Below are 26,944 nucleotides of genomic sequence, written 5' to 3'. Positions count from 1 at the left end.
TATAAACACTCAGATTAGAAAAAAAAAAAGCTAATTGTTTATTAAGGACACAAAGTTAACGTTTTTGTTAGAATGAAATTTTGTTTTACAACAAAAATAAAAGTTAAAAGAGCTCGATGAATTAGGCATACTCTGAATTTTCAATTAAAAAAAGTAAGACGACGCTAGTAGAGTATAGTGCGTAACTTTAGATTAATAACTATTTATTTTAACAACGAAATTTCTACATATAAATATAGAACACTCGCAAACAAACAATGCATAATCACGAAGAAAATTAAAATCGCTCCATTTCTCCTAATTTAGATATACTCTTAATCCATAAAAAAATAAATTTTCTTTTATTAAATCCACCGTTCAACTTCCAAATGTCCTAGAAAATAGTTAGAAGCACCACACCGATCACTTTCTTCCCGTCCTTGGATCCCTTCATGTTACTAATCATTTGCATCACCTCCTTAGAAGATATATTCGACTCCTCTATCTAAGCTCGCTCTTACTTTAGGTGGGACCCAGTTATTCCACATCGGCCATTCTCCATCCCTCTTCATCATCATTGCTTCGTAACAAACCAAACAGATAAAAATTAAAACGAAATTCCCGTCACTTCCAATCCCACTAGTTTATCAATTATAAATATAAATTATAATATTACGTGAACATAGAAATAGGAGCTTCTCTATTACATAAACATAGTTTTAATTTCGCAAAACATATCCAAAACAATTCTTGGAAAAAATAAGGGAAATTTACCAAATTAGCAAGAATAAACTTTGACCACCAAATTAGCCATTTGATGTCTCCTTGGAGCAGGGCATCACGGATTCAAATGTGCGGGATGCCTCTTTCAAGACCCCTCATGCCTCTTTAAATATGGAAGTGACACGTGTCTCAATGATTAGGTAGACTCCTCCAATGCCCTCAGCAGACTCATCCAATGCCTCAGCAGACTCTTCCAATGCCCCTCAGCAGACTCTTCCAATGCCTCAGGTATGAGTTAAAATTTTATGTGGGACCTACCACCCACTTCATCTTCACCGCCACCACCGCCACCGCCACCGCCCCCGCAACCGCAACCGCCACCGCCACCGCCACCAAGGGAATACCGCAGCAGCAAGTGAAGTAATTATATTGTACGATGTGCATGTTTAGTTGTACTTTACATAAAAAGAAAACTTGACCTTGGAAAAGAAGCCTTCTGTGAGATGAAGTTGTAGTTGTATTTGTTGTATTTATCCAAGGCAAATACTTGTTTGATGAATATGAACCTGAAGTTAAACAACACTTGAAGATCGATGCTGTGTAACATATTTCATATTCAATGATGATGGATTGGAGGTTACCTGAAAGAAACTGAAACTGAAACTGAGATAGAACAACCATGATGAACACCACCATGGAGAAGAAAACGATATGAACAAAACTCATCATGTATGACTGACTGACTTTGGACTACGTACGTACGTGGTACTTTATGGTGGTGGTGGTGGCCGGCGGCGGCGGTGATGGTGGCGGCGGCGGAGGCGGTGGTGGTGGCGGCGGTGGTGAAGATGAAGTGGGTGGTAGGTCCCACATAAAATTTTAACTCATGTCTGAGGCATTGGAAGAGTTTGTTGAGGGCATTGGAAGAGTCTGCTGAGGCATTGGATGAGTCTGTTGAGGGGCATTGGAGGAGTCTACCTAATCATTGAGACACGTGTCACTTCCACATTGAAAGAGGCATCCCGCACATTTAAATCCGTGATGCCCTACTCCAAGGGGGCATCAAATGGCTAATTTGGTGGTCAAAATTTATTCTTGGCTAATTTGGTAATTTTCCCAAAAAATAATGCATTCTATGTGGATGGTGGTGGGCCATGGAATGCTCAGTCAAACGTATTTAACGGTCGGCAGGCTTGACATGTTACCATCATAACTACACTACCTGACAACGGGTTGGAATACTACCCACCGCCAAAACTTGCTTTCCCTCCTATTTCTGTTCTTTCTTTTTTTATAAATTATAAAATATAAAATAGCCAACCCACATAATTTATCCAAAAAAACAGCTTTTTTGAAGAGTAAGAATGTAGTTTATGTTCTTTCTTTTGTTTTTTTAGTAAACATTTGATTATTACTTTTTTCTTTTGGAAGGAGTGGATCAACCGATTATCTTGGCCGTCTCTAGACGTACCCGCTCAGGTTCGAATTCACTGGCCTGCAAAGCGGTACCTCCCGATCAGTCTGGTCTAAGCCCTGTACAGGAACCTCACTGATCCGGGATTGAACCCATGACCTGTGGGTAAACCTTCACGCCTGTTACCAGCTGAGCTGGTAGTCATTGGCATTTGATTATTACTAAACTCAAGAAATAATGCCCAATGTAATATGAACTTGTAAGATTTTTCACCAACTAGCAATCAACGAAAATTATCATTTTATCCAATTTTATGACAATCAAGTAATACTATACATCAATAAAACTGAAAAAAATGTTAAAATTGTCTAAGTTCCTTATAAACATCATATCTTTTTGTACTTAATGTCAGTTATGAAAAAGATCAGTGAAATAATCAAGAGAGATTTCTCATGAAATTGTTTTTTTCCCTTTGTCCTTTTTTGTTTTAAATTATTATGATGTGCTTGATTTGTGAAGTTAGAAAAGAAAATTAGGTCCTAGTTACTGGTTAGACACTTGAAAGTGGTAAACTTCAAAATCAATCAATGAGAGTGTGTCATGTCAAAGTGGTAAACTATGCTCAAAAGTGTTGGCACCGTGGCAATGGTTAGACACTTCATAAATTGATAAACTATTTAAAAAAAAAAAGAAAAATATGTGATTGGTTGAGATGGTAAGAACCCCACCACAACCCCCACTCTCTCCCCTTCCCTCCCTCTCCCCGATTCGGTATTCTCTCACCGATTTCTTCCCCACAATCGGTAAAACATGTGCGGTAAATGCCTTGGTATCGGTCACCGATCAGTGCCGCATGACTTTGCCGACTCCACTTCGGACCGCCTTAGGAATGAAAAGATATATTATGTTTAGTTTCAGAGATAATCATGATTTAGTAAATTTGTAATTAGTTTCATGATTGATATGGTTTCACCTTTATACTATATTTAAATTAAATTTAAATTAAATTAAATAAATAAATTAAATATTTTACATTTCTATATTATGTTTGTATATTTATTTCTTTGAGTTTGGAATGTATAAAGTTCATTCTACCTTTTACTTTTTAGTTGTACGCGGAATTATTGGCATGTGTCCATTGTCCATTTTTCGTGTATGTATTATTTTGCGTAAATCTGTTTTATTTTAAAAATTGTAATACATTTTAAGGCAATTCTGGATATTTGAGTTGAATGCCATTTTAGTTATTGTGGTTTAGCTATTTTATCAGTTTAGTTCAAATGTTTGTCTGTCTTTTTAAAAAGGTTTCACCGTTGTCATTTTAATTTACTCGATTAATTAATTCATTTGTTATGTTTATGAGAAATACAATTCAGTCATTTTATTCTAAATAACAGAATTATACATCCAATTTACAATTTACAGGTGATATAAAAAAAGTAGGAGTTTTAATTTGAACAAGAAACATATAATTCACCGAATTCAAAGTTGAAAGTGAGAGAGGAGAGGAGTAGAAAAGCTAAAGTTGAAATGGGGGTTTAAATTGAACAGTGCCCTTGCCCTCGAGATCGGGTTTAGGGTTCCTCTCTTCTTCAGTTCCACCTTTTCCTTTTTCAAACCATTACTCATCTCCCACAATTACATACACATGCTAATCTATTAGTTCACTCCTGGTTATATCATCATTCACCACAATTCAAACGTAAATCCGCTGTTTCAATTTCAATTCAATTAATTTCTTACATTTTTTGTTGATCGCTGATATCATTTGAGTTTTTGCAGGTTTTTGAAAGCATAAAGTAGGTTGTTGCAAATGCCGGAGGAAGATCTTTTAGAGATTAAGTTTCGATTGCTTGATGGATCGGATATTGGTCCGTTTCGGTACTCTCCGGCTTCCACTGTTGCCGTGCTAAAGGAACGAATTGTGGCTGAATGGCCCAAAGGTTAGGTCTACATGCTTCTGTCTCATCTTTTTCTACTATACATGATTTTTTCGAATTTATGCATGGTTTTTATAAGTTAGTAACTCCATCATGATTCATGAATCTTAATTCCGAATATTCGGCCTAGAAGCTTTTTTTTTTTTTTTTTTTTTTTTTTTTTTTTTTTTTTTACAGGCTAACTAGCACACACTCTAATCCAACTGCTAAGTAAACATTTTGTCCATGGTGGGACTTGAACTTTCAACCTCTAGGCCTCAAGCCCTTTGGTTCATCTTTATTTATAAATCAACTTAAACGATCCTTGTTGGGTGGGAAGAGGAAAGAAGAAAATTGTAATGTAGAAGCAAACATGTCATAGGACACTAACTTCTTATATTTTGCTAAAATGCATCTGGCCTGCAACATCCGTCGTCATCTAGTATCACGAATCTTGTCTGCTTTGCCCACGAGGAGCTCACGGATTTGTTACGAGTGGAGGCTTCCTAAGAGGTCACTCATCCTGGTACTACTCCCACCTGCGCACACTTAACCGTGGAGTTTTGATGTGATCCCCAGCCAATGCGTCCAAAACGCGTTGGTGACATCTAAGGCGGGGCATTCCTTATGGCCCAGTATCTCTTCTGTGAATAGAATAGAACATAACGATGTGGGATTTTGTCTAAGGTGTGTTACATGACCGCACGCCAATTGCTAAAGTATGGACCAGTGATCCAGTTTCTAGGTTTGCTAGAGAGGTTTGAGCAAAATGGTAGACCCGTATCTTGTGGTCTTGGTTAAAGATTAGGCACCAGAAATACCAAAAATGGTTCATTCCTGGGGAGTCTTGGGATTGCTTATTTAATTAGCTTTTGCTTGAGGTTATAACTGGAAGCAGATAACCAGCTTACTGAAAACCTATTTCATCTTAATGGTAACCTTAAAATTTTGTATGCACCAACAAACAAGGGCGGGCTCAAAACGGAACGGAAAAGGTAGCACAATTTTTTTTTACCATGATGTAAAATAAACTAGATTGTACTATCTTTTTAAGAAAAGCACAATTACATTAACCAAGTACAATTTTAAACAAAATGATAAACAAACTAACAAGTTACTGTTGAGTTGCGGAGTTTTATGGAGGGACTTGATCGCCACCAGGACAGCCAGAATCCGAGGGCGCATATTGCCTTTATATGTACAATATTTAGTTTGTGCTTTTTTTTTTAAATTATAAGTGGGTTTATTTTTAATACAAATGGGCATATTTTAATTTGACTAGTGATGACGAGGATAGCTCAAGCTTAATAAACTGATTAAAAGTGCAATACAGCTTAAAGGGTTGAAAGGTAAAAGGGTTCGGAGTCGACCAGCTGTTGTGAACAGCAAAAAGCACAAAACAGTGACATGTCACATCACACTTTACGTGTGATCTCTCCCACTCAGCCATAAAAGGAGCATGTGGGAAGAGACATCCTTTTACCCGCAGGTCCGAAGCCTTCAACCTACCAAAAAGGGCAAGCCCTCCACTGCAACCTTGGATCACTGGTCGAAGGTTTCTTCTTATAGCTGGCCCCTTCTCTATAAATTACAACACATTGTCATTCAGCTGGCCACTTCCAGAAATCTCACTTCATCTCTCTAGAACTTGTTCCTTGCAAATTCTATTCTTCACTCACTTCAACACTATCACATTGCATACACACATTCTGGGTTGAATATTCTCCAATCTGGATCTCAAAGCAATCAATAGTAAAGTAATCCAACCCTACGTATTGCATACGTGGGGGGACCCCATGATCTGCGTTAGGCAAACCGAAACCCTTGAACCCTTTTGTCTAACCAGCCCAGTCACTATCCCTGTTCTTATATTTGTTGTAGCAACAACTAGCTATGTATGATTCATTGCATTGTTACCTATATGACAAGTAGCTCCAACGCTTGACTAATTTATTTTGAGAAGGTTCATAAAACACGAGCCAATTTGACATTTTTACATGTTGCCTGTGCTATGTGGGCACCTTAGCAGGTCTGCCCCTGCCAAGAATAACAAGTTTGAATGAAGTGATCTAAACTACTTAATGAAAATAACATATTCCACCTTAAAACACTTTTCTTTATCCAAACATTCAAAAATGTTCTGGAAAAGCCGAACAATCCGATAAGCTCTTTCAATAAGCAATCCCAAACACCTCCTAACAGATCTGCATTTGCCACGCCATCACAATACATAGGACTTTCGGTTTCAGACTTCATTGGATGGAATGGGCTGCTTAATTGGGCCAGTGTATTCTTTTAGAACAACCAACTCACACAACCTCATTACCTACTTCTAAATCTACACCGATGTCCATTATGGTACTAGAGCCCTCAACCACATGGTGTTACAACACACTTTGATAGCGCTAAGGCCATGGGGTATGGGGCTTGGGTTGGGGTAAAACGCCCAAGCCACCACCCCGGGTGGGCTTGGGTTGGGGCGTGGCCCTTGGGGCTTGGCTTTCAAGCCGGGCGTTGGGCGGTATGGCCATGCTAGGTGTCTAGATCCCATTCGCTCACCCGCCACGTCATAGCGGGGTTTCAAATTTTGAATTTAAAATTCAAACGGTTGGGGGAAAGCAAACCGCTACCCGGTCACCCAACAACCCCTATATATTGTAACCCCAACCCACTGGTCCCCCCATCCCACGAACCCAACCCCACCGGCTACCCACCACTGGTCCCCCCATCCCACGAACTTAATTTTTAGGAAATTATGTAATTTTTAGGATTATGTAATTTTAAATTTTAATGAAGTTGTAGGTTTTTTTTTATAAATGTTGTGTGATTTTTTATAAATTTTTTGTAATTTTTTTTATTTAATATTCTGCCACCGGTGCACCCAACCCAAGCCCAACCCACGCCCCGCCATACCCCGCGGACACGTAACCAGGCGGTGGGGGGCTCCCATTCCACGTGTCAACAAATGCCCAACCCAAGCCCTACCATACCCCATGGTCTAAGCCATAGTTATCAAATGCGCTAGGCGCACTCTAGGCGCATAGGCCTCGCCTGTCGCCTAGACGAGAAGCGCAAAAAAAGCGTGGGCCTGAGAAAAATAAAGCGCAGGCAAATAAAAACATAAAAAAATAATTTACGTATTGAAGAAAACACTTTCTTAAAATTCCTAAAGTATTCAAATACCATAATCCTTATAATAAAACAAAAATCATTATGAATCACCAAAATATCCCAAAACCAAATTCTTCAAACTTGAAAACAAATAAAGTTCAAAAAGTAAATTAAATCATAAATAATTTATATGATGAAATGAGAATGGTCGAATATACTGCATCCTAATAAGGTCAAAATATAGTTGTAGTATTTTATGTTTTTCCGGCAAAAAAGGCAGAAGATTATGAAAGTTGTTTTATCAGATTAGGTTCTTATTTGAATAACAAGATATGATATCTAACTTTTTTAAATTTCAAATATATTCTTTAAAGATGTATAAAATTTGATTTGATTGAGATATGATTTCCAAAAAAAAATAGATGCGTGGCTTTTTTTACCTAGGAGGGAAAAGCGCATACAGGTCGACTCGCCCAGAAATATCGCCTAGGCGGGAAAAGCGACCGCTTTTGATAACTATGGTCTAAGCTACAAGCCCTTTGGTGGCTAGTGTAGTTTTTGTAAAAAAATTTAGCATGTGAAAAATTTACTCTTTTTGCAACAAGCTCTTATTTGCTAGCTTGTAAAATATTTTTCATATATTGAGCTTTAGACTCTAATCATAAATATATCTTCTAAGATTACTAAAAGGATAATGAAGTTTCTTGATGAAAACCTTAACCGTTCTCTTCGTGCCTGTTTGAAGTCTTGTCAAATATAGCTTCTTGAATTACTGTATGATTTTCATTTCAATTCATCTTTGAATACAAGTGTTACGTTTCTTCAGATAAAAAAGGGGGACCCAGATCAGCAAATGACATTAAGTTGATAAATGCTGGGAAAATTTTGGAAAACAGCAAAACCGTTGGGCAGTGCAGAACACCTTTTGGGGAGCTTCCGAAAGGGGTAATTACTATGCATGCTGTTGTACAAATGTCTGTAATGAAAGCAAAAACAGGTAATTTCATCTAATCTTTCGCATCAATGTGCATGTGATGTAATTTTTCTTCTATTTATCTGCTCTTTTATGCAGTTTCTGCAATGCAATTTCATGCTTTTATCTCTAGAGCTCCCATAAATTATGACAATACAAATAAAGTGTAAAGATCAAACACAAATGGGTCTTAACATACAAAATGCCCTTAACGTAAGAAGTGAAGGAAACTTTTTTTTAATGTTTTTTACTCTACTAGTGTAAAATCATGATTTTTTTTTTTGGATTATGGGACTAAAATATGTGATTAATAAGATGAGAAAAAAATTCAAAAAAAAAAAAAAAAAAAAAATCCCTCCTTCACTTCTCATGTTAAGGTTATTTTGTATGTTAAAGACTTATTTGTACAATAACTTAACCCTACAAATGAAAAACATTACTAGTGAAATTAGTTTAACTGATCTTTTGCTTTCTAGTTCCTGACAGATATATAAGACAACTACCAACACAATTTTCTTTTGACAAATTTGCCCTCACATTTAAACCAGTTTTTTCCTCTTTTTTTGTGTGATGTGACGGTAAATCTGTCAATATTTTGTTGTTTTGCAAATCAATTATTGTTGTGTACAAACACTATCATGTGGGGCAGTCAGAGAACCTCTGAGCAAAGTCGTTACTCATTTGATAAATTATGCATATATTACGTATATAATGTCTGTGATCTTATGCATAGGGCTGTAAATGAACCGAACAAATACGAACAAGCCCTTGTTCATGTTCGTTCGTTAAGGAAATAAATGTGTTCACGAACGGTTCATGAACACTTACGAACGAGATTTTATGTTCGTGTTCGTTCGTTAAGGAAATGAGCGTGTTCGCGAACGGTTCACGAACACAAATAAATTTGGCGAACGCGGCGAAGGATAAAGATAGATGGCCCAGAGAGTAGCACTCGAACTTGAATCCCTTATTGTGGAACGGAGGTCGATCGTATTCGCCGATAAAATAATGAGAAATGAAAGGGAATTGATGCATAAACAAGGTGAAAGTGGGTTTCCTAGTTTCATTGTTAGGTAATAAAATAAATAAAATTTTAATAATATAAAAAGCATAAATAAAATATAAGAAAGTAAAAAGATCTTTAATTAAAACACAAACATACGAACATAAACGAACGCAAATCAACAAATGTTCACGAACACCTTACCGAACGTTCACGAACACAATCGAATGAACGAGACCTCTGTTCATGTTCGTTCATTTAACTAATCGAACGAAATTTCTTGTTCATGTTCGTTCGTTTATTAAACGAACGAACATAAACGAACTTCCCACCGAACGGTTCACGAACTGTTCGCTGAACGTTCGGTTCGTTTACAGCCCCACTTATGCATTAAGATACTAAAACCGCTGTTGCTATAGGTAGCGTAGGTAGATCTTTTGTAGGGGGTTGCTTATATTTTTATTAAACTATGACATTCCCGCTTACAAGTAATTTGATACACAATCCTAAACACTTTGAAACTGTTGTATCAAAATGGAGTAAGCAAATAAACAGTTTAAATAAACTATTGTTTTTTTTAAACAGAAAAGAAGATCGATGAGGATCCAAAGACGAACGGCTGTACATGTACCATACTGTAAGAAAATTCTAAAGTCCGCTCAGATTGTTGGGTTGGCGGTTTGAAACTGCTAAACCAAGTGGGGAAAATAATGTGTTTGGCGAAGGGGAATTAACATCCTTGTTAATTGTTATTATGTTTTATGTATGTATTGTTGGGTTGAGTCTTGGTACATTTGTAGCTTCGGCTTCAGTTCGTGCAGGCTTCTTTTCGTTCTTCAGTGTTTTACAATTCTATTGATATCTGAAAGGCATCTTATCACGCCTTTCTTTTTATAGCTTTAAACAAATGCATCAAGTTTGGACATGAGCAATTGAGCACTATGAATTTACTGGTGAAAAACTGAAAACAGATTCGGTTGATCCGACTAGTATTTTTGGTTTTCTTTTTTATCGCATCTTCTAAAAAATTAATGTAGTAAATAAGATTATAAAAGGTATATATTAAAATAATTTAATTTAATCTTAGAATAAAAGGATTTAAGCCGTTGTAGGCACTCGGCCGATGAATATAAGGGCAAAGGCATGCCTTAGGTGTGCGGCTTTGGTCAGGCACATGCGCCTGGAGTTCCAAACGATATTTTTTCAGTTGTTTAACACTAATATGCAGTAGAGGTGGGGATGGGAGCTACGAGAGGGAGGATGTGGTTTAAGGAACCTTGAAGTTGGTGGAGGTGTGAAGTACACATGGGGTAGAAAGGAGATGAGCTTAAAATGTCTTAAACCATGCATAGTGATCTTGTGAAATCCCATTTTACATCCAACCACATGGGCTACACGGCCCCCTTGCATGTGAAAGGGTGCGCTTCTAGGTTTGTATTATACGAAAAGGAGAGAGAAAGTGTGTATAGAAAGTGGGTATTGGTTGGTTTTGTTTGATTCACACACTTCACACCACTACACCATTTTGGGAGCAACTTAACCCATGCTGACGCAGACGTCACATGGCGAATTTTGCTCCTTCACACGGTGAACCACTACTTATGGTCTTACGGGATGCAAGAAGGCTGATGGTGTGGTGTAGGTTGTTAAATGCGTAAATGGGACACCACCTTGTTGATAGTGTTATCCGTTGTTGCTAGCAGGACATGTTGCTAATAAATTTTAAAACTTATGTAAAAAGTTAAGACAATAAAAAGTTGACTAATTTCTGTATAAATTTACAATAGTTAGATAAGTAGTTTAGTATTAAAGTTTATGTTTTCTACCTAATACTCTAATAGTTTCTCAGTAAAAGTGACAAGATATGGCTGCCAAGTTATTTAAAACCACTTCACATGTTCCATTTCTTAGTTCTTCATATTTTATTGTTACATAACATCCTGAAAATATGGAGTAAAAATTGTACAAACCATGCCTATCCACACTTGCTAAGGCAACTAACACCTTCCTCCAGATAATCTTGTCTGCTAATCCAAAATTCAGGTGCATCCTGCAACAATTCAACAAAATTATTTGGCATTTCAGCAATTAATAAACAAAATTATGATAATATTCATAATTTACGGAAAATGTACGTCTGCAAATACGTTATAAAACCAAACAAACAATGATTTGTCTGCAAGTTCCAAGTCCTTTTCCCTTTACTGAAAATATTTAACCATCTACTAGGTAATTGATGACTACATGTGGCAAAATCAGTGAGAGATGAGTAATGGGTCAAAATTTGTTCTGGTCAAACATATATGTGAGTTTTTATTACAGTAATAGTAATCTAAATATTTAAATTAAAAGATATAGGAGGTTGTGCGTATTAAAATAGACTTAGGGTAACTTTCAACTTGTTTAACCCGTTCAATTTATTTACAAACATAAGAGAGGTACCTTCATGATTCCTGCAAGTACTGCACCCCCAAGGTACACCATATGCTTCCTTCGTGGAGGATCTTCAATGCGCAGCCGCAATTTCTAGATTGCAAATAAACAGAAAAATAAATGAGCATAAACTTGAATCTTAACATAGAATTGTTAATAATCAGAATTAATGAAAATGCAGGTGTTTATAAAGCTTATTCACTGCCAGATAGCATTAATACAAGAAATTCTGAAAATAGAAGACCGTGTCATACATCCTATGCCCAGCCATAGAAAAGGTTTGATAGACACATATATGGTTAGTATATTATAATGCTATGAGGAAAAATTTTAAAACCGATGAAATGGGTTAACTGAACAAATAACTATTGTATGTGTGTATGATCAAAATATTTCAAATATTACCTTCAGTCCAACTTTGTTTCCCTTCAAAACAACATCAAGATAACGATCCAAGATTTCTTTCTCTAGCCTGTTTAAAAAGTTCAACTCCAGTAAGGCCTTGAATGAATTAAACAAACTAATAATGAACACTAAACAGCATGTAAAGGATACAGTTATGGTATATGATAGGATGCATTTGGTCCAATACTATGTTGCTGTCACTAAAAGAGAATGAACATATAACATGTACCACACCCTTCAAGAATGTAACTTAAGGTTATTGAATAAGAAATTGGCACTAGAAGAAAAAAGGGTGACACTTTAGCTTTAATGCAGCAAAAGGGGGTCTTAATTAAGAGGTTTGAAAATATCCCGGCTTTAAATAAAAACCGGTCAAAATAATAATGATAGACTGCTAAAAGCACATAAAGGAAGAAATTATCTAAAGTGAATAGACTATGATGCAATACCGACTAGGTAATCCTGGATACATTGTGCTCCCTCCGCTCAAAACTATATGCTGGTACAGCTGCAATAACGTAAAAACAATAAAAGTCAAAAAACAAGAATTATTCTTTTGTGTACTAGTGTGATAAGCCTTACAAAGTTAAACTATGTAACAAACTTCTATAGAATAATCATAGGTGATTTGAGTATGTTTTAAAAATGTTACCATCATACGGTTGTCTATATCCATTTCCTGGATACAGTTGAATACCATGTCAGCAATTCCATCCCCTTCAACATCTATCAGCTCCTGAAAGAAAATGCTCAAGTGCTCAACTATTGGTGGTGGTAGACATGATATAATGACTATTCATTACTAATGATATATATTTGATGGGTAGGGATAGTGTACATTAATTCAGAAGTGTGAGAAGTGTATTATAACATTATATATAACACTATATAACACCATATAAACACCGTATAACACTATGTAACACCATACAACACATATAACACTATGTAACACTATATAACAATATATAACACTATACATCTATCATAGACATGCTATCAGACAAAATATAGTGTTATATTTGTTATATAGTGTTACATAGTGTTATATGGTGTTACATCGTGTTATACGGTGTTTATATGGTGTCATATAGTGTTATATATAGTGTTATAATACACTTCTCACACTTCTGGATTAATGTACAGGATCCTCTACCTATATTTGATTATGTAAAAAATAGCAAAAAGCGGAAACAATTGTTCAAACATCTTTATACTCAAAGATTCATCTTGCAAAGCTACAAGCATGGCATGTAGGAGAGCATTTACATGGGTAAGTGAATTTATCTAGTATACAAAGCGAAAAATAATGAAAAGATATGATATTGATCCAAAAATAAAAGTCAAGATATAGCAACACTCACCGGTGTAAAAAGAGCTTCAGGGGCCTGAAACCGTTCGGTACCAACTTTAATAACCCTTCCATCTGGCAGCTGATGCATTTTAAAATTAACAATAAATGTGTGTGCTAACTTGATATATGTTATGCAAACCTTCCATCCGAGAAAATTAGAGAAAAAAAAAATCAACTTTCTATAAAACATGAACGATTTAAAGGTAACTTACAGTATAATTCTTAACAAGGATGGTGGTCTCAAGCCCTAACTGATATTCCCTTTTGTAATCATAACTGAAAACAACAAATTATAATAAGTTTCACATTGCAAGCTCATGATAACAGTCATAAAAACATGTGAATTCAAGTGTGTATGTACCTAATGTAGCAGAGTTTTTCTTTGATATCTCTTACAGTCTCAAAATCAGCATTCTTATTCATTGCATAACTTCATATGTAGCAAGTCAATTACCAAGTCTCAGTACATGTAAACGCACAGTAATATCATGAATACAAGAATCTGAAAAGGGATAGAAAATCACCCTCTCCTAAGTAGTAAATCGACAAGATATGACGTTATGTGGCGTCCAGCTACGTTCATTCTCTTTGTAAGATGAGGAAATGAGTAGCCATCTACAACCGGAACCTAAAAAACACTTTTAGTAGTCAAAGTTCAAAAATACCCCCATGGTGGTTGATTTATGATATTAGTAATCTCAGTTACTAAACTGATTATTTCACTACTTACCACATGACTTACACCATCACCAGCATCAATGACTAATCCAGTAAGTAAACCTGTTTTGACATCATATTGACATTAGGTGAATAAATATATAGTCGCAAATTCTTCAAGTTACTTCAAAAAGTATCAGATATAAATATGAAAATAGAGGTTACGTGAGACGTGTGTCTCAATGTATAACAAGACACAGATTCACTGACTGTATATTAAACCTTTACCCTATAAGCACCTTGAGCATACAATGTTAAAACAGCTTGTATCTGGATGAAGACACCAGCAAAGTTGTACTTCTCGAACATAGTCTCAACCTAAAATCGAAATTAATCCTAAATTAAGTTTATTGACGAACAATACAATTCGTTGAAAACCGTAAATTAAAAGCGTTTTTAGGCTTTATTGTTTGTACGAACCATCTTTTCCCTGTTTCTTGAAGGATTAAGAGGCGGATCTGTAAGCAAAATGTTACATTCGGATGGATCCACCTGCCAAAATAATATATGAATAACGTTCTCGCAACATAAAGTTCATCAACACACATCAGAAGACAGCAGTTACTCACCTTTAGTTCATTATAGAAGGCATGATCCCAAACATGACCCATATCATTCCACTTTTGCACAATGCCATTGTTGACAGGATAAGATATATCTAGTTGATGCCTCAAGTTCAAACAGGCTTCACCAACAACAATATCCTATAAGAATCACAGACAAAATAGACATTTCCATAACTAGAAATCAATTGAAATGCTACACACTATAAAGGCCCAGGTCAGGTAAAACAGAAACACCAAAACATGACTGCATGAGATTGAACGAACTCGCTCGACTCTTTTTATTATAAACCAAAGCTCACGAATTACAATAACCCTAACCATCTATTTATACTGACCAAACATCTTAACCCAAAACTCCAAAATCATAACTCCTTAACAAAATAAACCCAACTAAAAAGACACTTATACCCCTGACCGATTTGGTTATGTGAACAAACCAGATTAAGTCCAACAGTCAACACACTACACAGTCATACCCGTGAAACAAGGCACTACAATTAACCTAATCAACCGAACCACTTATCTATTCATCATCAGATATTTAATGGATTATGGGGGAGTTCTTAACACCTTAACAAACAAAGATATTTAAAGTTTAATAAGTGATGTGCTTCTCTAAATTGACATGAAATTAACAAAAATAACTGTGCATTCACCTTCAGCTCTTGCTCCAAAAGAGTTTCTTCATATCTCAACATCGGCCTACCGACCACACAAGGAAATACCGACGTCGGAAAATTCTCACCAGCAAAGCCACACTTGACATACTGCATTCAAAATCAGCAATCAAAAATCACAAAACCTAAGAATATCTTTAGTTCAACCAAAAAAATGCAGTATTATCAGCAATGTACTTTCAATTCATGATTTCATGTCAATAATCATCAATTAAATTATTAAAATCTGGTAAGATTTCGAAGCTTAAAATGTGGCGATCTGAATTAAAGTATTAAATATAATAAAAGAAATTGATGAATCAGATTTACAACAACTGAGTTTGCATATACTCGGTGGATCTCGATTAATACAGATCGAGATCAATAAAAGGTGGTTAATTAAGGAGAAGATTAAGATTAGGTTACCCCAGTGCCGTTGTCGCAAACGATGACCTTCTTGCTGTCCATTTAATCGCGCCGGAGATGAAACGACTGACGGTGAGGATGATTAAAAGATGAAAATCTTTCAAGGTTAAAGTTAAAACATGATTTGTGTTTGTTTTCCTTTGCGTATAAACTCAGCTGTCTGTCGAAGACGGTTGTTGTCAAACGGGTATAGTGAAAACCCGCATAACTAACCAACCGGGTCTGCCAACCAGGGAAATGGAGCACTAACCGGGTAAATATTTCCATATTGTTTTTATTTACTTCGTTTACACTGAGTCGGTTATTGGTGGCCGATTGACAAAGGTAAAACTTTTAAGAACGCATAGGTTTAAAGGTTTTCAGTTTAAGTTTCACATATAATATGATTATGAACAATTGTCGTTGTAAAAAAATTATTTACTTTGTTTATATCTAAGGGAAATTGGTCTGTAATAATCTCAGACCTTATTGGCCATTAATAATCTCATCTCAGAATATTTCCCCCCACCAGTCCCACCTTTCACCTATTTTTCCTACAATGGTCACCCGTTAAAAAAACTTAACGGAGTTAATTTTTTTTCAAATTACAAACAGATTTTTTAGGGATTTTGATTAGAACGACGATACGAGTCCATTGATGTAAAACTTGGCTCGAAACGTGCTCCAAACGATGAAAACGCCGCTTCAATTCGGGTGTTTTTTATGCCTATATTAAATTTTAGTGGATGTCGTTTACCTATTAAATTAACCTTGCACCGTATGAGTGAGATATACAACTATAATGATGCATCTAAATACAATAGAACTATGTGTTTTAAATCACTTATAGCTTAAAGGATATACACGCTTCGTCCTGTAAATACATGTTACATTAGAGTTACTTTGCGCATTTTGCAAGCGAAAATGACATTTTACAAGATATTGGTCTCGGTTTATCTATACATATACCAAAGGGAAATTATATGTGCACCACATGTAAGTTAATCTGTGGTTGTAAAAACTAGATAACGGTTTATGTACTAAAGGGTTTGTAGTATAGCGATATCAAAATGATCGAAAGATTTCTCTTCCTATGAAGTTGAGGATATTATTGCTATGGTGGACAAAAAAAGTGTTGAATTAAAAGTATGATTTGAGATCTTTGAGTTAGCCATCTAAGATTATGGTTTATGTGGCTCGGTGGGGCATAACTAGAAGCTAAGACCAGACGATATGGTTGTGCTTGGAGTGGCGTGGAGCCTTCCATCACGCCGGCGCACCGCCCTGTGCCATGGCTTGGTGGTGGCATCGAGGGGAGGGCCTGGAGAATTCCACCAGCTTAGAGGAGAGAGAAGTGGTGACGTGGCGGCATGCGATTGATGGGTGGTGTTTGAGTTTGTTTTGATTGGATGGTTTAATTTTATTTTTTTATAACCCCCGGCGCCCCTTAAGCCCTTTCCACCCTATATTTTTTTTATCACACCTTTGTTGACGTAGCTGCCACGTGATACTTCATCATTTCCCTCCACATCATACAATCTAACAATAGTCAAAGGAAAGAAAATAATGGTACAACCACCGGAACCAACAATCATTAACTTCATCTTTTGCTATCATAAAAGCATAACTATTGAAAATGAGCAACAACATTAGTAAATATACTAACCAGTAACCACACATGCTTAGCATGTGAAGTATGACATGTATGAATGAACAATAGATCTAGATTACGAAGTGGTCTCACTGGTGTTCTTTTAGTTTTGTAAGTAATTTACTTCTATGTACTTTCTAGTTTTTTATATACACACCCATCCATATATGTAAATTTTTAAATAGACATGTTTTAATCTCTCGTTGACCAATTTTTATGTAATTGGAGGGAATTTATAAGGTTTGGCCAGAAATCTAGCCAAAATTTGGTTGGAATAGGACCATTGCTGACCGCCTAGAGATTAATCAACCATTACTTGGTGAACCTTCGATTAGTGAATAACTAGAGACTAATCGAAGCATAGGCGAGAATTTTAGAACCATGTCGTGTAGTAACCAAAATTTTCAACTCTTCTACTAAAATTATTTAAAGTTTTTTTTTTGTTTAAGAAAGTCACTCAACTTTCATTGAGTTTTCGAATTTTGTGAATATTTTTTTATAAATGTTTATTTAAAAGATTAATTAAGTGAAGAAACACGGAACTAATTTTAGTGATTAGTTTGGTTTATGTTTCGACCATAAAGGTTAATCTTCTTAATCTTTCCTGAGTTGGCGTCTTAATCTCCCTGCAAAACACTGAACACCCCGTTAAGCTCGTTAAGAGGAGGGGAATAAGGGGTTCTCCTCAAACCACTCTCCGGCGTGAGAATAAGTATATGTTTTGAGGGAATAAGTGTGATTAAAAGTGAGAGAGCAGAGAACAGAATAGAATTAACCTGTACATGAAGGTCCCAATTTATAGCCGGAGTAGTGTAGAAGGAGATGGACTGATGGGCCTTGGGCCTGGAGTCGACAACAAAGAATATCATTCTTGTCCCTTCTGTCATGACCGTTAGTGTTTCTAGAAGGTTAATGGAGCTGGCGCACCCTGAGTGGAGCCATGTGTCCGGGTTGTCGTCCTTGTTTTCTCCCTGACATCAGCAGGTGAGTGGAGATCATGGGGCAGGTGTCGGCGCCCTCTGATTGGTGCCACGTAGGCGTCCTTGTGTACCTTCTTGTCTCCTGCACGATTGTTAATTATGGAACACGATCGGATACAGCTTGTTGGACGCCGATTGGCCCATTTCTCTGACACTCGTACCTTTCGTACTTGTCCAGGATGGACCCGCGCTTTTGTCCTCGCGCGGCCTCTGGAGCACATCTATATAGCCGGCGCAAGGTCTATAGGGAGTGAGGGTTTTCATCCAGGATGCTGAGTGTAGAATCTGAGCTTTAACCTTGCGTGGGCCTCGCGCGCGACCTAAGTTTTACCTATTTACTCGGCGCGTGGTCTGTAGGTTTGTCAGATTGAAGTAGTAGGAGTATAGTCTTGCGCGTGACTTGATTGGTTTGTGCGACTTTTTGGGACCATACCCCTTCACTAAGTAAAGATAAGAAATATGTGAATCTTAGTTACTCTTTTAGTAATTTATTTCTATTTTGACATATTTTGAACAATTATGAAACTTTGAAAAAAAGGGTAAACATTTGTTGAAGGTTACGTATGATGTTTTCATCTATTAATTCTACCTATACCAATTATGAAAATGACGTATCCAAGATGAAAAAGACTCCTAATGGCATGACTCATCGTTTCTATCCAAAACCATCTTTAATTAGGTATGAGTTGTGTAATTGTTTGATTTGGTGAGGAACAAAACACCATTTGGATTATAGCCAGGAAGGAATCATGATCATAGTAGCTTAGAATGAGAATCAAATTCGTATACTCACCTAATTTGGTAGGTGAGTATGAAGAATGCCGAAAATCAATCTAAACACACTGTAAATGTAAACTAAATACTGACTTAGTCGTCGCACGATGGTCCCCTTCTAACAGGTTATTTCCCTGTTGCAGCTTATCTCTGGGCTTGGGAATACTAGACATGGTCTAACCCGACACCATGTGTCATTGCCGCAACAACTAACAAGTAATGAAGTAAATCATCAGAAAATAAGAATGCCATTCTTGTGAAGCATAACACATATAGTGCAATTCTTACCATTTGCTCCTATTAGATGTTTCCTTAAAACACATATTATGAAGAGTTCTATACTAGCACTCTAGCAGAATAAAAACATATCTCTAATCCACTGACCCTGCAAACTAAATATATAATGTTAACAAATATCTATATATATATATATATACATGTATGTGTGTGTAACTAGATATCACAGTGATAAACCATAACCAAACCTATATGATTTACATAATGAAAATAAAAGTGTTGTTAGAGATGTGAAACCCCAAAAAGCAAAAGCAAAAGCAACTGCAATATACAACTCTTTTGATACTCAAGAACCTCTGAAACACCTTCCAACAATCCCTGTTTTTTTCTTTACCCTAAAAGATTAGGGTTTCAATCCCATCACAATTCACAATCTGAAACAACTCATCTAAAACTTCTATTGGCCCTCTGAACCATGAGAATCATCATCCTTTGAAGCCAGTTGTTGCTGCTGATGCATTCTAGCTTGACCCATTTGATAAATTTGATTCAATGCTTGTTGATTCAAAACCCCCATACTACCATCTTGCGAAAGCCCGAGTTCCAAACCCGGAAGCTGCTGTTGATGATGATGATCCTGATTATTATGATTACCCAAAATTGAAGAGAAACTCATAGGAACTAAATTTGACCCGGGTAAGTCAAACCCTGAAAACGCAACCTTCTGCATATAATTCGAGTTTTCACTACCCAAATTGTTACCAGATGGGCAAGTAGTGGAAGACGACTGATACCCAAATCCTGTTGCGGGTATGGCGGGCCATAAACTCGTCATACCCACAACAGGTGTGGCCAGGTGGCTAGTGGGTCTACCGACCCCCAAATTCCCACCTGGCCAGTTGGTCCTACTGTTTTCATCAAACTTGTGTTGCAATCCAGCAGAAATTGAAATCACGTGGGAAGCAGCGGCACCCGCTGCCCCCATCGCCGAAGCAGGGACCGTGCCGGTCCCTGTGGCGGCGATGATTGAGGGTTCCGCCTGCTGCAACAACCATTGGATGGTTTCACCGTCAGATTTGTGACCTAATTCTCTAGTGAGTTGGAAGATTCTGGCGGCGCAAAGTGCGGGCATCCTTATTCTTCTACCTCGGCCTTCAACTTTGGTGTGCCGGTCTTTGTTTGAGCTTCGTTTGACTGCTAATTGTTGTTGTTTTTTGTTTCCAGTTTCTTGTTTTTCTGCGGCGACTATTTGTAAATCTGTGGTGGTGTCTGAGGGCTTGGTGGTATCGGTCATGGTGAGTGGTGGTGGTGGTGGGTTGAAAATGGAAAGTGATGTGGTGTGGTGTGGTGGCTGAGGATGATGAATTGATGATGCTCTCAGCTCTTGGGATTATCAAATAGACAAATACTGTGTTGTGTGGTTTTTATTAATATTATTGTATTATATTTTTTGTTTGTTATTAAATGATCGTAAAATGGGCTTTGACTAAAGGATTTTCTTTAGTTTTGTCTTCTCCATTCTACATGAGAAAGTTTTCTGAATATTGTTATCAAATAACTAGAACATATTAGCAATGTATAGAAGAGAATGAAAGAATAGGAGATGAATTTCTTGTTGATTTATCTCATACAAAATACATGAGCCATTATATATAGGCTATAACATTAATACAAACATAAATGGAAGATGGGAGTTAGAAATGTTGATACTCATTAATAATGGATGCATTCATAACACTCCCCCTTGACTATCCACATGATGATATACTATTCTTTAATACGTTTGGTGATGCTGCCTCGTTAAAAACCTTGCTAGGAAAACCCAGTGGGACAAAACCTCAGCTAAGGGAAAAAGAGTGCAACGCGTATTGTCTCCCCCTAATACTTCTGGATCAGGTATGTTGCCTCATTAAAGAAAAAGAATACATACACTGTTTATATTATGGGTACGTTACTCCCCCTCAATTTTACTTGTATATCTTAATGATGTTGAATTCAATCTTCTGTGACAATTGCTTGACTTGATATTTGACGTAGTCTTCTTTGATTTGGGTGTTGTTGTCTACATTGTCTTCATACAGTATAGTTTGAGCTTCTCTTGATCAACTCTAATCTACATACTTCTTAAATATGTTGAAATCTTCGACCTTCATAACTTGTATCTGGATTGAGATCGAACTCTATGCGAGTCTAATATATATCAATCATAACCCAGGACGCCATATTGTTCTTGTGGAACTATCCCGTGTCTCGAGTTTGTAAATATGTCAAATAATTATTTAATGCGTTTTATAATTCTGCCTCGTTAAAAACCATGCCAAGAAAACCCAATGGGGCAAAACCGTAGCTAAGGGAAAATAGTGCACTACGCATTATACATAATTAACAACATGATTTATGATGATGTTAAATTAGTACTTCGGGACCTATAAGATAAACTGATACTATTGGATCAGTTATGTTGTCTCGTTAAAAACCTTACCAAGAAAAAACCCAATTGGAAAAACTTAGTGAAGGGAAAAAGAGTGCAACATTTGAGATTAGAACAGTAATCTTACCAATACAACGTAATATCAGAGGTCGTCTTGTTTGCAAGATACGTCAATGCTCTGATCGCAATTAAGTATGGTACTTCTTGACTAAGTAGTTCAACATCCTTTTCTTGGGGTTGATAAGAATAATTTTTCTATGTCAAGCGATCAGACAATCGTTCATGTACTCAAAGAATGAGCTTTTTCTATATAACATCTTCTAGATGTAGTCAGATTGATGAGCAAAAATAGTACATATATACTCGAAACTACAGGTCAAGGATAACTACACTTTGTAAAGGTCATTCAAAATTTTCCTCTTTAGTTTGAGAGTTCCCTCTCGATGGTGTTTACATTATCACTATAAGAGTGAAATCTTGTTAAATAAATGTAGCTCATTTTATCAAAATTATACCTCTCTTTTCAGAGTATAGTCGACTGTACCACATACGAGTAGTTTCCTTTAAGATTCATATATATAACACATATGGGGTTATTGTTTCATAATGCTTTGAGCATTTTTAATCCTTCAGGGGTTTTCATACAGATGTCATTTGCAATTGTCTCGTACATGTATACGGTGATGACATCCATAAGTTGTTTTATCTGAAGTCATTCTGAGATTGCGAGGCCGCTTAAACATCTAAAGATTATCACATCCACTACAGGGGTATACGTTTCCTCGTAATCAACTGCTGGGATTTGGGAAAAATCTTTATGTTAAAATGCGTGCCTTACATCGCAAAAACTCATTATTTACGTTTCTTTTTATTTTAAGACACCCATTTATAACCTACTGGTTTGACGTCTATGTGTGTTCGAACTGCTGGTTCGAAAACGTTTAGTTTGTCGAGCAAATTTAGTTCAACCTTAAGTCATGTAGCCATTTTGGCTATTCGTGTGCGTACACTCTTGCACACTTTCTATATATGTAATCTTTTTCTTTCATCGATTACATCTATTGCTATATCATAATCAAATATATCATTTTACACGTGTTTCCTTACGGTTCCATATTGTACTTATTTTGTACATAATTTATCGCGATCTCATATCTGTTTGGTACTAGAGTTTCTTTTAGAACTCCATTAGCCTCTTTTGGGGTTTTGACAACAACCTTCTTTAAGGTTTAGTATGCAACCACTTATGGGGTTTTGTATGCAACCACTTATGGTGTTTTGTGTGCCACGCATTTTGGGGTTACACCAACTGCGTTACTCTGCTCTTTTTGTGTTTGTGGGTTTTATCGTTTTGGAACCGATTTATCTCTCACAATTTATTAATATGATAATCATTTTGCGAGTACTTCCATTCGAACAGATAAGTTTAAGCTGGTATATGTGACTTTGTCACCTTATTTGTGTTAGTGAATGCATCTTGTATTTCATTTGTTATTATTTGCAAATACACGCTCTTTCTTTTGGACTTCAGATTTGCATTGACCACTTCAGGGGTCGATATATAATACGATGCATTTTTTTTATGTTACCAGTCTTTCATTTTCTTGTCTCCCCCTAAGACTGGGAATACGATGTACATATCCCATTTTATATGTTATGGTGGTGCTATTGGTACATAGGCTGCACAACAAAATATATAAAAAAATGGAAACTTGATTCTCTTTAGGAGACCAGTTTTAATGGGGAGTATTTGTGATAAGCAGTTGGTTTTGAATTGATATAATCAATCGACGAATTCCGTCTCGACTACGTATACCTCTCACTATATTTCACATTGTGCCCAACAATGGTTCCTACAATTGGGTTGTCAAAGAACAGTGTTAAACCATGTTAAAAAAAACAACGTTCCATAATGTTGGGCATATGCTACATACGGGTAGCTAAAAAACTCACATGTAACCATGTATAAATGCCACAATCCACACAACTGTACATTTCAATGGTCCCATATAAGAGGGATTGTTTGTAGGAGTCTATTGTTTGGAAGGGCATAATAATTTATTTGCCACAAAAAAAAAAAAACTGACTAGACATATGATAAGGCATTTTGGGAGTAATGTTTTTAGATTACTTAGAGGTGCTAAGGTACCGTTTAGCATGTTTGATTGTTTAGCATATCATGATGCTATCTTGATGACCTATTTGGTCATGCCATGTGGTGAACGTATAAATATTCTAGTAACTTCTGGTTACTCACCATATTTGATTTAATAGAATATTGTGAAAAATTAGTATCATATCTAGTAACTTCTAATATAATCTTCTGGCCATATTTGCTATATGTTATATTTTAGATATTTAGTACATTTTCTTTTACATCATTCCAAGGTGATGACTTTTCATTCAAACATAGTGGAAACTTAATAAATTTCTTGGGTATACATTAGAATATGATGCATTATGAATTACAAAATTCGATATCAGCGGCTAAACTATCGATGCTCTTCTGGAGCATTTAATATGATATTAACACGTGAAATGGTATCAATAGCGTCTCTACCACGTGAAATATTATAGTTTTAGCATTTGTTTAGAGGGAAAACATGTACTATTCATAAGGTTTTCCATCACTAGGCTATATGTTAGCCAAAAAGCCAAGTGCGATGAACTAAAGTTTGGGTTGAACTTGAAAAATCATTATTAAAAACAAACGGGACTTTGTATACATTTGGGAGAACTTCGGGTTCTCATCATTGATTTAGGATTCATGTGAGCATCAACACTAACTCAAATGAATTATTATCTCTATCAATTTAAGTAACTAACATCAGAGTAGTTTACTTAAGCTAAAGTCCACTAATTATTTTCATAGCTATTTTTCATCATTTTCATGGGAGGGCACATTTCTAATGACTATATCAATGTCTATTAATATTTGTTTAGCAACAACAAGTAATTAGAAGAATAACCATACAATTAATTATGTTGACTATGCATAGCATTGTAACAAGCTGAAATATCAAATCACTAAAGCATAACAATGTTTATCTCAGCGTAGTTGTTTTGTTAACCAGCTACCAATGAAATTTGTATTAATTTATTTAGCACATTTAACTTGTCAAAAGGCAATACATATAACGAACGTATATGCTATCTAAAACAATGAGACCAACAGAAGTATTGCTAAACAAATGAAATCCGTAATATCTACCCATAAGCAAGTTATATGCATGTTGATTATTCACAATTTATATGCATATCAATTATATATATAAATCACACACAATCCTAGGACATTATACATATACATATATGTGTGTGTGAGTGTTAAAGAGATTAAGCTCATATTAATTTGCTTGTCATGTCTAAAAAAAATATTAAAGATCATTTAAAGTAATAATAATGAATCAAATTTCTAATTAAAAGATATTAATAAGAATGAATTAAAATTAATAAAGAATGAATTAAATGGGAAAAATGATATTTAATGATTTTAATTTCTAAGCATTAACCAACATCATATATATTAATATCCATGTTCATAACTCCATATAATTTAAGATTGTAATTTATGCATAAATGTAACATGATATAGCCAATCACAAATATATCATATATACACATATTTGTCACTATAGTTTAAAACATAAACAAATGTCACTATCAACTTTCTCGATCATATAATAACATATGAATCTTTATTACTCGTAAATGAGCTTTCTTATAGTAATAAATTTTGTTGCTCAAGAAAATATAACAGGCATCTTGAGAATTTTAGTGTCATGTTAATTTGCAAATAATATCTTTTACCATACAAATATTTTATAGAATCAAATCACATATTTAAATATCAAATAGCAACTAAAAGGCTTATACAATTGCAATAACAATGATATAACAACAAAATTAACTAACTAGTTGTCATAGTATAACATATTATCATATAAACATGTGCATTATTGTAAATTCATTAACAGAATTGCACTAATGATTATCTATTACTTATATTAAAACAAAACAATTTTGGCCACTTGTCATTTGCTTAAACCTGTTTTTGCCACCTGTCAACTTAATATTCCACACAAATCTTCTTTGGGCGGCAATCCATTTCTCTCTCTCTCTCTCAAATTCCCAAGAACCTAGATCCAGATTTTCTCTTTCTCTTTCTCTTTATATTCATATTCATTCACACAAACAAATTAGGGCTCAATTCCGCAATTTCACCATTGAAGCAGCTTCAACAAGTTAGGTTTAATACATTCAGATTTCTCAACTGATCATCGTTATGATAACAACAACAACATCTGCATTGTGATTGTAAGACGATGATCATGGCGAACGGCAGTCCTCCGTACGAATGGCGGTTTGATGATGACGATGACGTTTTGACGTAACCGCCATGGAAGACGAGCCGTTGGATTTTGAATCGATGTTCAATTCGATTGGAGAACAATCGCGTGGTGACTTTTCGGAGGTAAAATTCTGAGTTTGTTTGATTGTTTGTGTTTTAAAAGTGTTTGTGAGTTTGATTGTGTGAATACGTGTTGAATGCGTGATGTGATGGTTTGGATTGAAGGATTAAGTGTTTTTGAAGAGATTTTGGAGTGATTAGTGGTGAATATGACTATATGAGTGTTGTTTTGTGAATCTGTTATGGATTAGTTTGAATATATGTGTGTTTTGGTCGCGGTTTAAGTGTTTGGGAGTTTGATTGTGTTAGTTTGTGTGGAATGTGTGATGTGATGGTTTGGATTGAAGGATTAAGTGTTTTTGAAGAGATTTTGGAGTGATTAGTGGTGAATATGCCTATATGATTGTTGTGTGTCAAATCTCAAATTAAATGGATATTTTATTTCCAGTTAAAGAAAGATCAAACCCAAACCAACATGAAAATAAATCCTGAATCCATTGAAAGGGGAAAAGAAGACTGAAATAGGTTTACTAGGACCCAAGGTTATTAGACAGTTGTGATCGGTAGTAGTACCCTTTTACTGAACCATGTGTAGTGTGAATTTGATCAGACCTTTAATTACCAAGTTTGACTATGACTATTGTAGTGGAAATTATTAGCATCAGATAAACTTGATAATATAAAAATCTTTGGTCCTATTAACCAGGCATGACATGGTGATAGAAAAGTTTTATGGCATTTTGCCGTTTTATGTTCTCTTGCTGGCATTAAACTTTTGAAATATTATGCTGTTGTTGGGATT

The 26,944-nt window shown here is 35.8% G+C and overlaps 3 protein-coding genes and 1 long non-coding RNA gene across 4 annotated transcripts; 1 reads left to right on the top strand and 3 right to left on the bottom strand.

Moving 5' to 3' along the window:
• Nucleotides 1-235: 235 nt before the first annotated feature.
• LOC110906023 lies at nt 236-1,526 on the bottom strand. The gene is made up of 3 exons (XR_002573598.2): nt 1,344-1,526; nt 754-1,268; nt 236-559 (listed from the first exon to the last, which is right to left on the bottom strand). It is a non-coding gene; the product is annotated as an uncharacterized LOC110906023 (long non-coding RNA).
• A 2,072-nt stretch (nt 1,527-3,598) lies between these two features.
• Nucleotides 3,599-10,090, top strand: LOC110904139 (membrane-anchored ubiquitin-fold protein 4). Its single transcript, XM_022149962.2, has 4 exons — nt 3,599-3,818; nt 3,899-4,059; nt 7,973-8,143; nt 9,708-10,090. The coding sequence occupies exons 2-4, from the start codon at nt 3,930-3,932 to the stop codon at nt 9,761-9,763; spliced, it is 357 nt and encodes a 118-aa protein (XP_022005654.1). The 5' UTR covers nt 3,599-3,818; nt 3,899-3,929; the 3' UTR covers nt 9,764-10,090.
• Nucleotides 10,091-10,987: 897 nt separating this feature from the next.
• Nucleotides 10,988-15,852, bottom strand: LOC110904138 (actin-related protein 2). Its single transcript, XM_022149961.2, has 15 exons — nt 15,680-15,852; nt 15,254-15,364; nt 14,601-14,735; nt 14,452-14,523; nt 14,271-14,349; nt 14,045-14,094; nt 13,839-13,942; nt 13,676-13,744; nt 13,527-13,590; nt 13,325-13,393; nt 12,613-12,696; nt 12,410-12,468; nt 11,961-12,027; nt 11,565-11,648; nt 10,988-11,172 (listed from the first exon to the last, which is right to left on the bottom strand). The coding sequence occupies exons 1-15, from the start codon at nt 15,719-15,721 to the stop codon at nt 11,098-11,100; spliced, it is 1,164 nt and encodes a 387-aa protein (XP_022005653.1). The 5' UTR covers nt 15,722-15,852; the 3' UTR covers nt 10,988-11,097.
• Nucleotides 15,853-19,523: 3,671 nt separating this feature from the next.
• On the bottom strand, nt 19,524-20,802 carry LOC110904137 (transcription factor TCP20-like). The gene has a single exon (XM_022149960.2). It carries the CDS (start codon nt 20,592-20,594, stop codon nt 19,758-19,760), a length of 837 nt encoding a protein of 278 aa, XP_022005652.1. The 5' UTR covers nt 20,595-20,802; the 3' UTR covers nt 19,524-19,757.
• Between the last annotated feature and the right edge of the window lie 6,142 nt (nt 20,803-26,944).

This window comes from Helianthus annuus, chromosome 14, assembly GCF_002127325.2.
Source record: "Helianthus annuus cultivar XRQ/B chromosome 14, HanXRQr2.0-SUNRISE, whole genome shotgun sequence".
Classification (NCBI taxonomy): domain Eukaryota; kingdom Viridiplantae; phylum Streptophyta; class Magnoliopsida; order Asterales; family Asteraceae; genus Helianthus; species Helianthus annuus.
Note: the sequence above shows the minus strand (reverse complement) of the source record. Positions and strands in the feature narration are given on the sequence as shown.

Coding starts and splice junctions, on each gene's coding strand:
- LOC110904139 (XM_022149962.2), top strand. CDS start 3,930: ATGCCGGAGGAAGATCTTTTAGAGATTAAGTTTCGATTGCTTGATGGA. Junction 4,060..7,972: donor TGTGGCTGAATGGCCCAAAG/GTTAGGTCTACA, acceptor ACGTTTCTTCAG/ATAAAAAAGGGGGACCCAGA. Junction 8,144..9,707: donor TGTAATGAAAGCAAAAACAG/GTAATTTCATCT, acceptor TTTTTTAAACAG/AAAAGAAGATCGATGAGGAT.
- LOC110904138 (XM_022149961.2), bottom strand. CDS start 15,721: ATGGACAGCAAGAAGGTCATCGTTTGCGACAACGGCACTGGG. Junction 13,745..13,838: donor GATTTACTACTTAGGAGAGG/GTGATTTTCTAT, acceptor CTACATATGAAG/TTATGCAATGAATAAGAATG. Junction 11,649..11,960: donor GAAACAAAGTTGGACTGAAG/GTAATATTTGAA, acceptor TTTGCAATCTAG/AAATTGCGGCTGCGCATTGA.
- LOC110904137 (XM_022149960.2), bottom strand. CDS start 20,594: ATGACCGATACCACCAAGCCCTCAGACACCACCACAGATTTACAAATA.